General features: G+C 42.1%; 1 protein-coding gene across 2 annotated transcripts in view; it reads left to right on the top strand.

The window, feature by feature from the left end:
- The first annotated feature begins 936 nt into the window (after positions 1-936).
- The window catches only part of syne3 (spectrin repeat containing, nuclear envelope family member 3), an 81,220-nt gene continuing 69,717 nt past the window's right edge, over positions 937-12,439 (top strand). The window contains exons 1-3 of one of the 2 annotated variants that reach the window (XM_074659954.1): positions 937-1,069; positions 3,804-3,961; positions 10,816-10,988. In XM_074659954.1, the coding sequence (XP_074516055.1) occupies positions 3,818-3,961; positions 10,816-10,988 (317 nt within the window). In that variant the 5' untranslated portion in view covers positions 937-1,069; positions 3,804-3,817. Of the gene's footprint in view, positions 1,070-1,186; positions 1,325-3,803; positions 3,962-10,815; positions 10,989-12,439 lie in introns of those variants that run through there. The other variant, XM_074659955.1, reaches the window with a different exon arrangement.

Genomic DNA, 12,439 nt, shown 5'->3' with positions numbered 1-12,439 from the left:
ACATAAATAAATATGATCACAGATAACTAAAACTGTCTGTATTTCCACCTTTTCAGGAGAGAGATAAATTGTAGAATTAAAAATATTACAATTTCTGTAAAAAGAAAATGGATAGCTGGTGCTCTAAGGACATGAAGGCATCACTTGGTTTCCTGCAGAACCTTCCCAATTGGCTAGCCTATAAATGTTTAATAAAGCACAACTATTATTTATTTGTGAGGACATACATATAATAACTAAGGTTACCGTTCACCGTGGGATTTTACACAATTTATAACCCATAACAAATTGTATAAGTAAATAAAAAAAATATATATATATATATATATATATATATATATATATATTTTCTTCAGTTTTGTTTACACCTTTTACTGTATACTACTGCTGTTTTTACAGTTTATTATTGGAGGAAGCTTCTATGATGGCTATTATTTAATTTAGTAAGTTATTGGGACATTATTTTAGGAGAATATATTCATCAATCCAAAATGACTGACATGGAAAATATGAATCCTTTCTATAGATTTATGAATCCTTAATATAAATACTTTGTGGTAAAACGTGTGAAATCACACATTAGTGTAGCTCAAACAATCTTGTTACTATAGGTGCAATATTTTTCCAATGTATCTCTTATTTGATCATATTAAGTTTAAAGTAAAAATGGATAAGAATATACTTTTTCATCCTATTTTTGCAGTGTAATGTGCACCTGCAAGCACCTTTGTTTCATTCTTTAAGGAAGCGCCGACATGCATGTGTTATCGTTTAGTTGTTGCTATTTTCATTCCATTTGAAACACATTGTATTGTGTTTTGTCAGTTTCTCTGTAAATTTTGTTTAATAATAAACGAAGGTTGCATTTCTGTTGTAGTCTCGGCTCGTACTATAGTTTACAAGGAGTCTTTGAATGCAGCATTGACTCCCGCCCCCCCAGTGCCCCTCGGCTCTACTTCCTGTATGCCACAACTTCACTGTACAGTGTACACAGCGGGACACAGCGGAGGGCAGCGTTCACACCAGCGGCTGATCACACCTGATGAACACACCTGATGAACACGAAGCCGTGAGTGTTTTGAGGGTTAGAAAGCCGCTAGTTGAGCTAGCTTCATGATAACAGGCCTACTGCTACATACCGACGGTTGAACTCCCCGGAGTCTCTCGTGTTTACGACACTTCTACATTCTATGACAGGACTAGAATGAGCTGCGGAGGTGGACGTCTCACTCATATGGGTTTGTTGTGTTATGTGACCGCGGAGATTTACCGGATACCAGGTCCTAACGTTGAAGCTTCACCTCTAAATGAGCAGAGCATATAGGTGGTTAGTAGCAGACTGAAGATCTATCCATAAAGTAGACAGTTTCAGCGGTTAACAAATATATTCATATATAATATTACCGCCGTCACTGGCACGTGTGAGTGACCTGGATTAAGGTTAGTGTTAATGCGCGAGTTTACTGCACGAGCTGTCAAACTGAGGGAGGAGGGGCTTCACCGACTCCACATAAACACACACACACACACGCACCGGTTAACGGTTAACCTGCTACAGTTTCACTAAACAGTTCACTTCTCAAATGGAGACAACAGTGAGCTATTATAACGCATGTTTACAGTTGTTCCTCTTGTTTCAACTGTTGTCACTAAAAGTGGCCCCATAGCATCTGTTGATATGTTGTGAGTTTGTTAAAAGTACAGAAAGAGAGAACTCAAGTGTGAAAGCGAGAGAAAGGTAACTAAGCAACGTTACAGGTTCTGAATTAGTACTAGTAATGTAGCTAGCTGCTGAGCTAAGTGCAGCACATGTTGGCAGCCTTGTCCCCTAAAACTAAATCTGGTGAGAATATAAAACACACACATTTGAATTGTGAAAAGGAGAAAAAAATTATAGCTTATTTCCCAATACATTTAGTACTTTATACATTATGACACACTCCATTCCTGTTTACACCCCTGTGGATATATATATTACTTGTCATAATGACACACTCCATTCCTGTTTACACCCCTGTGTGTATATATATTACTTGTCATTATTACACACTCCATTCCTGTTTACACCCCTGTGTCTATATATTTCTTCTCATTATTAGGGGTGTAAGAAAATATCGGAAAAAAATTGAATATCGCTATGTAATGTTTTGTGATACTGTATTGATTCTCAAAAACACGGTATTGGTTTCTAATAAAGAGTTTGCATGCAAAGATGAACTCAGTCAATTTATATTTACATTACTATTTTATGTTTACTTATGTTTATATCTATTTTAACTGCACTATTTTATGCCTTTGATTATCATTTTGCTTTTGATATTACTTGTGTGATTTCCCCTTTTGTATTTATACATATTTTATGTGCGCAAAGATTTTCATTGCCAATGACTGCTTTGCTGGAATTGACAAATGACAAATAAAGAACCTTGCATCTACTGTAGTTGCCAGATGCAATGCTATTAATGATGACACAATTCTATTACAAATTAAAACATTAGATAAAAAGAAATCTGATTAAGACAAAAAACAACTGCAGTCGAGCTCTTCATCAGTATTAGCACGAGAAATTTTGATTAAGTATAAAGAAATGATTTAAATGCTCTTTCCCTGAGGACAGGGACTTCTAAATATTACCAAGTTTCAAGAGTCTGAGACAAAACAAGCACATATTGGGTAGAAGGAATGTTGTGGTGGTGGGGAGAAATGAGTCATGCTGCCTGCATTTTATTTTCCCTATAAGAAATGATGTGGTGCCTCTTTGTGCTCCTCCAGTGCCAGATCTCCTCCCTGCCATACGTTTTACTGCACTCTTCATTTCATGACTACCTCTGCCAGTTATGTTCTCTCAAAGTTTTCTTCCAGCAGCCTCTCCTGAGGGCACACTGAAGTTTCTGCACAATGCCTTACTGGCTTCAGTTGACGGAATTCCTGGAATTGTGCCATTACCATGTTCTTGAATATGCACATAACAAGACAGGGGACAAGTTATTTAAATTTCTTCCAAAAGTATGAAATATAATATACAGTACAGGAGGTGGACACATACAAAAAAAGTCCCATCAGTGAGGTGTTGATTCAACATTATACCTTAGATCAGTGGCCGAACTCGAAACAGCGGAAGCCGAGATATCCTTACTTTTATGCGTTCCAGTCAAAGTCGGAGCTCGTAATTCCCCAGTGGAAATTTCCAACTTCCCACCTCCAAGCGTTCCAGATGCACGATGCCAAAACGTAAACAAAAAACATGGCTGACTGTGACAAACTGATGTTTCTTTGGCAAGTGTAAACACTATTGAATTCTGCAGTCTCCATGTATATATAAATGAAACGGAGGAGGAAAAATGACGCATGACACACTCACACAGATTGTTTACTGGAACCAGCTACCTAATAACGTTGGTGACGTATTTTGACATCAATTTACATGCAGAACAGGTTTTAAAGGTAGATATACTTTACGTTGCTTTGTTGTGTGACGTCAGACAACTGCGTCCTCGTGAAGTCGGGGTAGATGGATTCGCCCCGAGTTTACAAGTAGGAACTCCGACTTTGAGTGGCGTTCCATTGTACTTTTAGTCCATGGTATGGGAGAAACTCCCCTAAACACTGGATCCTACATTTCCAACGATGCAACCTATATGAACATTTTGTTAGACCATGCCTACTATGTAAATGCCCATGTCTTTTCAAACTTCAAGCTCCTAGTTTGTAACACAACATTTTTGTTCAAAATGTGTAAATACGTTCCCCTTTAACATGAAGAGCCTGCTGACCTAGAATCTGACTCCTGTTCTTCTTTTCAGGCCTGGGACTGGTCATGACGCAGCAGGAGGAGCAGGAGTTCATGGAGAGCCTGGAGGCGGCCCTCTCCTGGATGCGGGCCATCCAGGAGAGACTGAAGGCCAACGACAACACCCAGGGGCCCCGTGATGCCCTGGAGATCCGACTCAGGGAGACAGAGGTGAGATACCTAGGGGCTGTACACATGGTGTACTTTTAGTTCAGGACTACCCAGAGCTTTACGATCTGTCCCACAGACTCTATTACTGGCTTCACCCTTTCTGACCAAGGACGACACAACATCCAGTTAAAAGTTCAGCCAGACTAACAATCAGGAGTAAAACTACTGTGAGGGATTACCGGTGCTGGAAATCCATTTGTCTTTGTTTTAATTTTCTTTAGTTTAGTCAGCGAGGCTTCCTGCTAAATTACTGCAGCTTCATCATCATCGCCATCGCAGCACACAGATTTTGGTTGCCTAGTTACAGCAGACATGACAGGAGCTCAACTTCCCATTGAAAAGAAAAAAAAGCAGCACAGCTGGCATTTTCCACGCGTTTTTAGACACGGCATGTGTACTGCCCCTTAACTTACTGTTTGACCCTTCACCTCTGACCGCGCTGCTACTTCAGTACTCTGTGATTAGACTCCAGAGTGGGGACAGCTGCAGCTTCTGGTCTCTGAGCAGGGTACAGTATCTGAGGTCCTTTATTTGTGACCAATTTCTATTTACATATCAGTAGATATACAAACAAATTAAGAAATCATGGACACCGTCATTTTCCGAAAAGGAAAGGGAATGAAACACACCTCAGTACTTATACAGTACCTCCAGAAACCAAGTGTCTAAAGATCCTTAGATAGTCTGACATTTTAAATAAATAAATACATTTTAAAAATTGAAAGGTTATAGTGTGTACACATCATCAGTTTTCAGTGTTTTGTATATTTTAACCTTTTCCACTCCCCCCCCCCCTCTGTATCATAGACACATTTTTTGTCTTTTTTAGGCGGGGCAAGGGAGTCTTTAGGGGGAGATAGCAGGTCAACAGTAGATGTCACATAGAAGTGGTGTACATCATCTGAAAGCTGGGAACCTGAGGATTCATTTGAGATGCAGCTCAGCACTGTGTGTCAAGTTGTTTTAGTCATAAATCAGAAAAAAACATGAATTAATTCATTAAAATTAATTGTGATTGTGTATGATTACAAATGCTCTATTATGTCTCTTGAATTGTTGTAGGAACTTTTGTGTTGATACCATTTGTTACACAGATTTGGTGCTAAATTTAACAATTTTTTACCACTGGAGAATTGATAAAAATGATCAATAATCCTTCCAAAATACCACATTAAGACACCAAGACCTTGAGAAACACCAGAGAAAAAGCCATGCTGTGATTTGGAATCAAAAACTTTTGACATTTGAAGATTTCTGCAGGAATTACAAAATGATGAAGTGGGATGTATATATCTTTTGTTCATAAGATAATGAAACTTAAAGGTAGGGTCGGTAATGCTGAGAAACTAGAAAGAGTACACTAGATTTTAAAATGAGTGCAGCTTACTTGATAATACAAATAGAAATGAGATCTAAGGAGAACTGAGAATGAAATTACTTCCAACATTCTCTTCTGTGAAAGATGTTACACAGGAAGAGTGAAATGAATGGGGTTAATGAGAAGTATTAGCACTAATGATACATGTTGGGTGAGAAAGCTGCTCATGAGCTCACAGTCATTTTACCATTTGAGAGTATTATTTATTTATTTAATGTTGAATATACACTACTAGGGGTGTGACGAAATATTGCGATATAAAAACATGACGATATGCATCGTCGAAATGAAAAACTGAATCGCGATATCAGGGCATGATAGGTGTACTAGGTACATACGGGCTCCGGGGCTAAATCTGCAGCTGCTCTGCAAAGCCTATGGAAGGAGGCTGAGTAGAATCTGGTCTGCCCTCTCCGAAATTGAACCAATCATAACGCACGGCCGCAGCTTCAGTTACACTGCGCATGTGTTATACCCCCGGAGCCATGTCCGGCCATGACTCAGCCTCCTTTCATAGGCCTTGTCGGAGCTCCACACACACACACAGACACACGCACACACACAGCGCAGTCAGTGAACAGCTGATCAGAGAGGCTGCGGTGGAGAGACGAGTTGACGTTACTCTTGTGTCTGTAAGTGCAATAAAACTTTGCAAGTGTAAAGCCAAGATAAGTTATTCCACCTGTTCAACAAGCATAAACACGATGAAACGGTTAAACATGGAGGAAAGCAACGTTTCAATCTGCTCTGTCCGCTGTCTCTCATCCAGCGCTGCTGTTTACACAAGCAGAGCGCGCTAGCTCGGCGGCTAACAGCTAACTGTAAACACGTGTAGGTTATTTAGTTGAGTTGTGAATGACTTTAGTTCCTCTAGTAAGCCGTGTTTCAGTGTTTGTGTCCGGGGAGTTTATTGTGAAGGGAGGAACGGAAGACGTGAAGCGGTGACGTGCTGTTATTGACGAGGCTGCAGACTACGGAGGCTCCGTGTTATTCATTTATTACCTTCATAAAGTATAGGAGCAGCGTAACCCTCGGCTACACAAGACTGAAACTAAAGCTGGCAGTAGGCTGTGTACTCTCACTGTTCAGGTTAGTTTGTCATGTATCTGACTGGTAAACTGATCAGCTGGCTGAGACAAAGAACCCCCCCCCCCCCCACCAGCCCTAACGTTACATGCAGCAGTGAGGGACATCAGCAGAGGACAGGAGGAAGGACTGTTACTGACTGATGGAAGACAGAGGACAGGAGGACAGAGGACAGGAAGAAGGACTGTTACTGACTGATGGAAGACAGAGGACAGGAGGACAGAGGACAGGAGGAAGGACTGTTACTGACTGATGGAAGACAGAGGACAAGAGGACAGGAGGAAGGACTGTTACTGACTGATGGAAGACAGAGGACAGGAGGACAGAGGACAGGAGGAAGGACTGTTACTGACTGATGGAAGACAGAGGACAGGAGGAAGGACTGTTACTGAATGATGGAGGACAGGACAGGGGGACAGAGGACAGGAGGAAGGACTGTTACTGACTGATGGAAGACACAGTACAGGAAGACAGAGGACAGGAGGAAGGACTGTCACTGAATGATGGAGGACAGAAGACAGGGGGACAGAGGAGTTGGCAGTAGGCTGTGTAGTCTCACTGTTCAGGTTAGTTTGTCATGTATCTGACTGGTAAACTGATCAGCTGGCTGAGACAAAGAACCCCCACCCCTACCAGCCCTAACGTTACATGCAGCAGTGAGGGACATCAGCAGAGGACAGGATGAAAGACAGAGGACAGGAGGAAGGACTGTTACTGACTGATGGAAGACAGAGGAAAGGAGGAAGGACTGTTACTGACTGATGGAAGACACAGTACAGGAGGACAGAGGACAGGAGGAAGGACTGTTACTGACTGATGCAAGACAGAGGACAGGAGGAAGGACTGTTACTGACTGATGGAAGACAGAGGACAGGAGGAAGGACTGTTACTGACTGATGCAAGACAGGACAGGAGGAAGGACTTTTACTGACTGATGAAAGACAGAGGACAGGAGGAAGGACTGTTACTGACTGATGGAAGACACAGTACAGGAGGACAGAGGACAGGAGGAAGGACTTTTACTGACTGATGAAAGACAGAGGACAGGAGGAAGGACTGTTACTGACTGATGGAAGACAGAGGACAGGAGGAAGGACTGTTACTGACTGATGGAAGACACAGTACAGGAGGACAGAGGACAGGAGGAAGGACTTTTACTGACTGATGGAAGACATAGTACAGGAGGACAGAGGACAGGAGGAAGGACTTTTACTGACTGATGAAAGACAGAGGACAGGAGGAAGGACTGTTACTGACTGATGGAAGACAGAGGACAGGAGGAAGGACTTTTACTGACTGATGAAAGACAGAGGACAGGAGGAAGGACTGTTACTGACTGATGGAAGACAGACAGGAGGAAGGACTGTTACTGACTGATACAAGACAGGACAGGAGGAAGGACTTTTACTGACTGATGAAAGACAGAGGACAGGAGGAAGGACTGTTACTGACTGATGGAAGACAGAGGACAGGAGGAAGGACTGTTACTGACTGATGGAAGACACAGTACAGGAGGACAGAAGACAGGAGGAAGGACTTTTACTGACTGATGAAAGACAGAGGACAGGAGGAAGGACTGTTACTGACTGATGGAAGACAGAGGACAGGAGGAAGGACTGTTACTGACTGATGGAAGACACAGTACAGGAGGACAGAGGACAGGAGGAAGGACTTTTACTGACTGATGGAAGACACAGTACAGGAGGACAGAGGACAGGAGGAAGGACTTTTACTGACTGATGAAAGACAGAGGACAGGAGGAAGGACTGTTACTGACTGATGGAAGAAAGAGGACAGGGGGACAGAGGACAGGAGGAAGGATTGATACTGACTGATGGAGGACAGAGGACAGGAGGAAGGACTGATACTTCTCAGTCACTGCCAAAGACATCAAGAGCTCCCAGCAAGCATGCTAATGCTGCGGGAACCAACGCACGGGCATCGATCGCAGGGACGTCCCACACCAACACACATGGACGTACTGAGGACAGATGCTGGACAGTGCTGGCGAGCTAGCAAGATGTATGGAGGACTGAGACAGCTGGAAGCTCCGCTTGAAAGCCCGTCTGAGGACGACCCAATGACATCAATTCTGATAGTTCCATCCACCACTATTGGTTTTGTGTTATCAGTCCTACTTGTTATCTATTACAGCTGCTAGGCTACTATTGTGGCTGCTTCTCTCTCTCTCTCTCTCTCTCTCTCTCTCTCTCTCTCTCTCTCTCTCTCTCTCTCTATCCCCCCAGCCGGTCTCGGCAGATGGCCGCCCGCCCTGCGCCCGGTTCTGCTCCAGGTTTCTTCCCAGTAATCGGGGAGTTTTTCCTGGCCTCAGTGCGCTTGGTGGATCCTGTTGGGTCTCTAAACTCTGGTGTACGGTCATAGACCTGCTCTATATACAGACGTAGGCAAAATCGTTGGTACCCTTCCGTTAAAGAAAGAAAAACCAACAATGGTCACTGAAATAACTTGAAACTGACAAAAGTAATAATAAATAAAAATTCACTGAAAATTAACTAATGAAAATCAGATATTGTTTTTGAATTATGGTTCAGCAGAATCATTTAAAAAAACAAACTAATGAAACTGGCCTAGACAAAAATGATGGTACCCTTAACTTAATATTTTATTGCACAACCTTTTGAGGCAATCACTGCAATCAAGTGATTTCTGTAACTCTCAATGAGACTTCTGCACCTGTCGACAGGTATGTTGGCCCACTCCTCGTGAGCAAACTGCTCCAGCTGTCTCAGGTTTGAAGGGTGCCTTCTCCAGACTGCATGTTTCAGCTCCTTCCACAGATGTTCAATAGGATTTAGATCAGGGCTCATAGAAGGCCACTTCAGAATAGTCCAATGTTTTGTTCTTAGCCATTCTTGGGTGTTTTTAGCTGTGTTTTGGGTCATTATCCTGTTGGAGGACCCATGACCTGCAACTGAGACCAAGCTTTCTGACACTGGGCAGCACATTTTGCTCCAGAATGCCTTGATAGTCTTGAGATTTCATTGCACCCTGCACAGATTCAAGACACCCTGTGCCAGATGCAACAAAGCAGCCCCATAACATAACCGAGCCTCCTCCATGTTTCACATTAGGTACAGTGTTCTTTTCTTTGGATGCTTCATTTTTGCGTCTGTGAACATAGAGCTGATGTGACTTGCCAAAAAGCTCCAGTTTTGTCTCATCTGTTCAAAGGACATTCTCCCAGAAGCTTTGTGGCTTGTCAATATGCATTTTGGAAAATTCCAGTCTCGCTTTTTTATGATTTGGTGTCCTCCTCGGTTGTCTTCCATTAAGTCCACTTTGGCTCAAACAGTGACGGATGGTGCGATCTGACACTGATGTACCTTGACCTTGGAGTTCACCTCTAATCTCTTTGGAAGTTGTTCTGGGCTCTTTGGTTACCATTCGTATTATCCGTCTCTTCAATATGTCATCAATTTTCCTCTTGCGGCCACGTCCAGGGAGGTATGCTACAGTCCCGTGGACCTTAAACTTCTGAATAATATGTGCAGCTGTAGTCACAGGAACATCAAGCTGCTTGGAGATGGTCTTATAGCCTTTACCTTTAACATGAAGGTCTATAATTGTCTTTCTAATCTCCTGAGACAACTCTCTCCTTAGCTTTCTGTGGTCCATGTTCAGTGTGGTACACACCATGATACCAAACAGCACAGTGACTACTTTTCACCCTTTAAATAGGCAGACTGACTGATTACAAGTTTGAAGATACCTGTGATGCTATTTACAGGACACACCTTAGTTTAACATGTCCCTATGGTCACATTATTTTACATCTTTTCTAGGGGTACCATCATTTTTTGTCCAGTTCAGTTTCATTAGTTTGTTTTTTAAAATGATTCTGTTGAACCACAATTCAAAAACAATGTCTGATTTTCATTAGTTCATTTTCAGTAAATTTTTATTTATTATTACTTTTGTCAGTTTCAAGTTATTTCAGCGACCATTGTGGGTTTTTCTCTCTTTAACGGAAGGGTACCAACAACTTTGCCTACGTCTGTATAAAGCGTCTTGAGATAACTTCTGTTGTGATTTGATGCTATACAAAAATAAATTGATTTGATTTGATACTGAATGATGGAAGACAGGACAGGAGGAAGGACTGTTATCATAAAAAATGGAACTATAGGACAAAAAACAGCATTGTTTTGCATTTTGTCTTTTGAATAAAAAGGTACTTTTTCAGTCATATATTTTCATCATTCAAGTTTTGTTAAAATTATTGTTTTAATATCGTATCGTATCGAGATCGTGAACCCAATATTGTGTATCATATCGTGAGCTGAGTGAATCGTCACACCCCTATTCACTACACTATGTTCAATTTTATATTGACTATAATGCTGTTCCCTGTGCTCTTCTGAATGTGTAGAAGATCCATCAGTCGGAGCATGAAGGTCGTGTGAAGATGGACATGGCGCTGGTGGCGGCTGAGAACCTTTTGCAGAGCGGAGATGAAGAGCTGAGGAACCACACCCACGCTAAGCTCAAAGAGCTGAAAAGCCTGTGGGAGGAGACCTGCACCTATATCATCCACTGTCACAGGTGCTGCCCTACTCACTGCAGACTGCAGCTGGACAGTGTGTGTAGTGATTAGAGGGTATTTGATATTCCTGGTTAGTTTGCCCTGAGAACAGCCTTGGCTACATTCACAGTTAAGCCGTTAATGCTCTGTTTTGAGTAGCTTCGGATGTGTGTTTTCAGGTAATTGTTCCAGAATCCACACTTGAACCATCAAATATGCAGAAAAAGCTTCACATAGAGCGTTAACAAACACGTTTTCCTAACTCGTCAAACACTGCCGCCTGGTAGGTGGCCCTACGTTTCCAACTATGACGCTGTAGGTACTCCTCTAGCGTCAGTTTAGGACGTTGTGTCAATATACGGCCATTACATGCATAGTGTCTTTTCAAAATAAACATCTGTATTCACAGGAAACGTAGTTTGGGCTCATTACATGTATACAGTCTCTTTTCAAAATAAATTTCCAGTGTAGGTTTACTTCTTTTTTAGGTTTACTTGCACAACAAAACTACTTGCTTAGGTTTAGGAAAAGATTGTGGGTTGGGTTAAAATAAGTACGTTTGTTACATAAAATAACTAAGTTTATTACGTAACTGGTGTTAGTAAAGGACGGAAGCTATGTAACCAAACTACTGTAAAATAAATCAACGTTGACTTGGTTTCACACGGGACATGAACAGCGTTGGTTTAACACAGGTTTTTCACTGGCGGCTCTTACATGAACATTAGCCTAGACTTCATAGTGTTGTGTCACGTAGCCTCTATGTGGGATCTATAACAGGAATAGCAGTGCATTTTATTGAAAAATTGGATGACTTCTCTCCAATTTATACACTTTGCAAAGTCATCCACTGGGCCGGTTTGGACCCTTTGGTGGGCCGGTTCTGGCCCTCGGGTCGTATGTTTGACACCCCTGGTTTAACCGCTCCAAATGACTTGATTTCACACAGATCTATGTTTGTTTGGGCTTCTTTCCATTGTACTGCATAACCTTTATGGTGCAAATGTAAACCACAGAAATAGTTGAATGATGCAAGATTTACTAGCTATCATGGTGACGCTGACATACTGTTATTATAATGCTACATATGCTCTAGGCTACAAAATGTTGAATGATAGTGAAATAAGGCGGGAATAAAATCTCTGTAACATAGGTCAACATGTAACAAGAGTCACATGATCTGTTTACTGATTGGCTATGGGTCCTCTCTGGCTGCACTTCGCCGCTAAAAGTTAAATTTTTCCCAACTTTTGTTTGGCAGCACTTCGCAGCAGAATCAAACAGCTGCAGCTCGCTGAGCTCGGGAGTAGCCGCTGCAGCTTTCCATAGACATTGCGTGGGAGTACACCGCAGGCCGCACTTCGCTACTGCTCTGGTGTGAATTCGGCGTGTTTTTTTCCAACCAACAGTCCAAAACCCAAAGATATTGAGTTTACAGTGATATAAAACAGAGGAAGGCAACAAGTCCTCA

Source organism: Sebastes fasciatus, chromosome 15, assembly GCF_043250625.1.
Source record: "Sebastes fasciatus isolate fSebFas1 chromosome 15, fSebFas1.pri, whole genome shotgun sequence".
Classification (NCBI taxonomy): domain Eukaryota; kingdom Metazoa; phylum Chordata; class Actinopteri; order Perciformes; family Sebastidae; genus Sebastes; species Sebastes fasciatus.
This window is presented reverse-complemented; position numbering and strand designations above follow the sequence as displayed.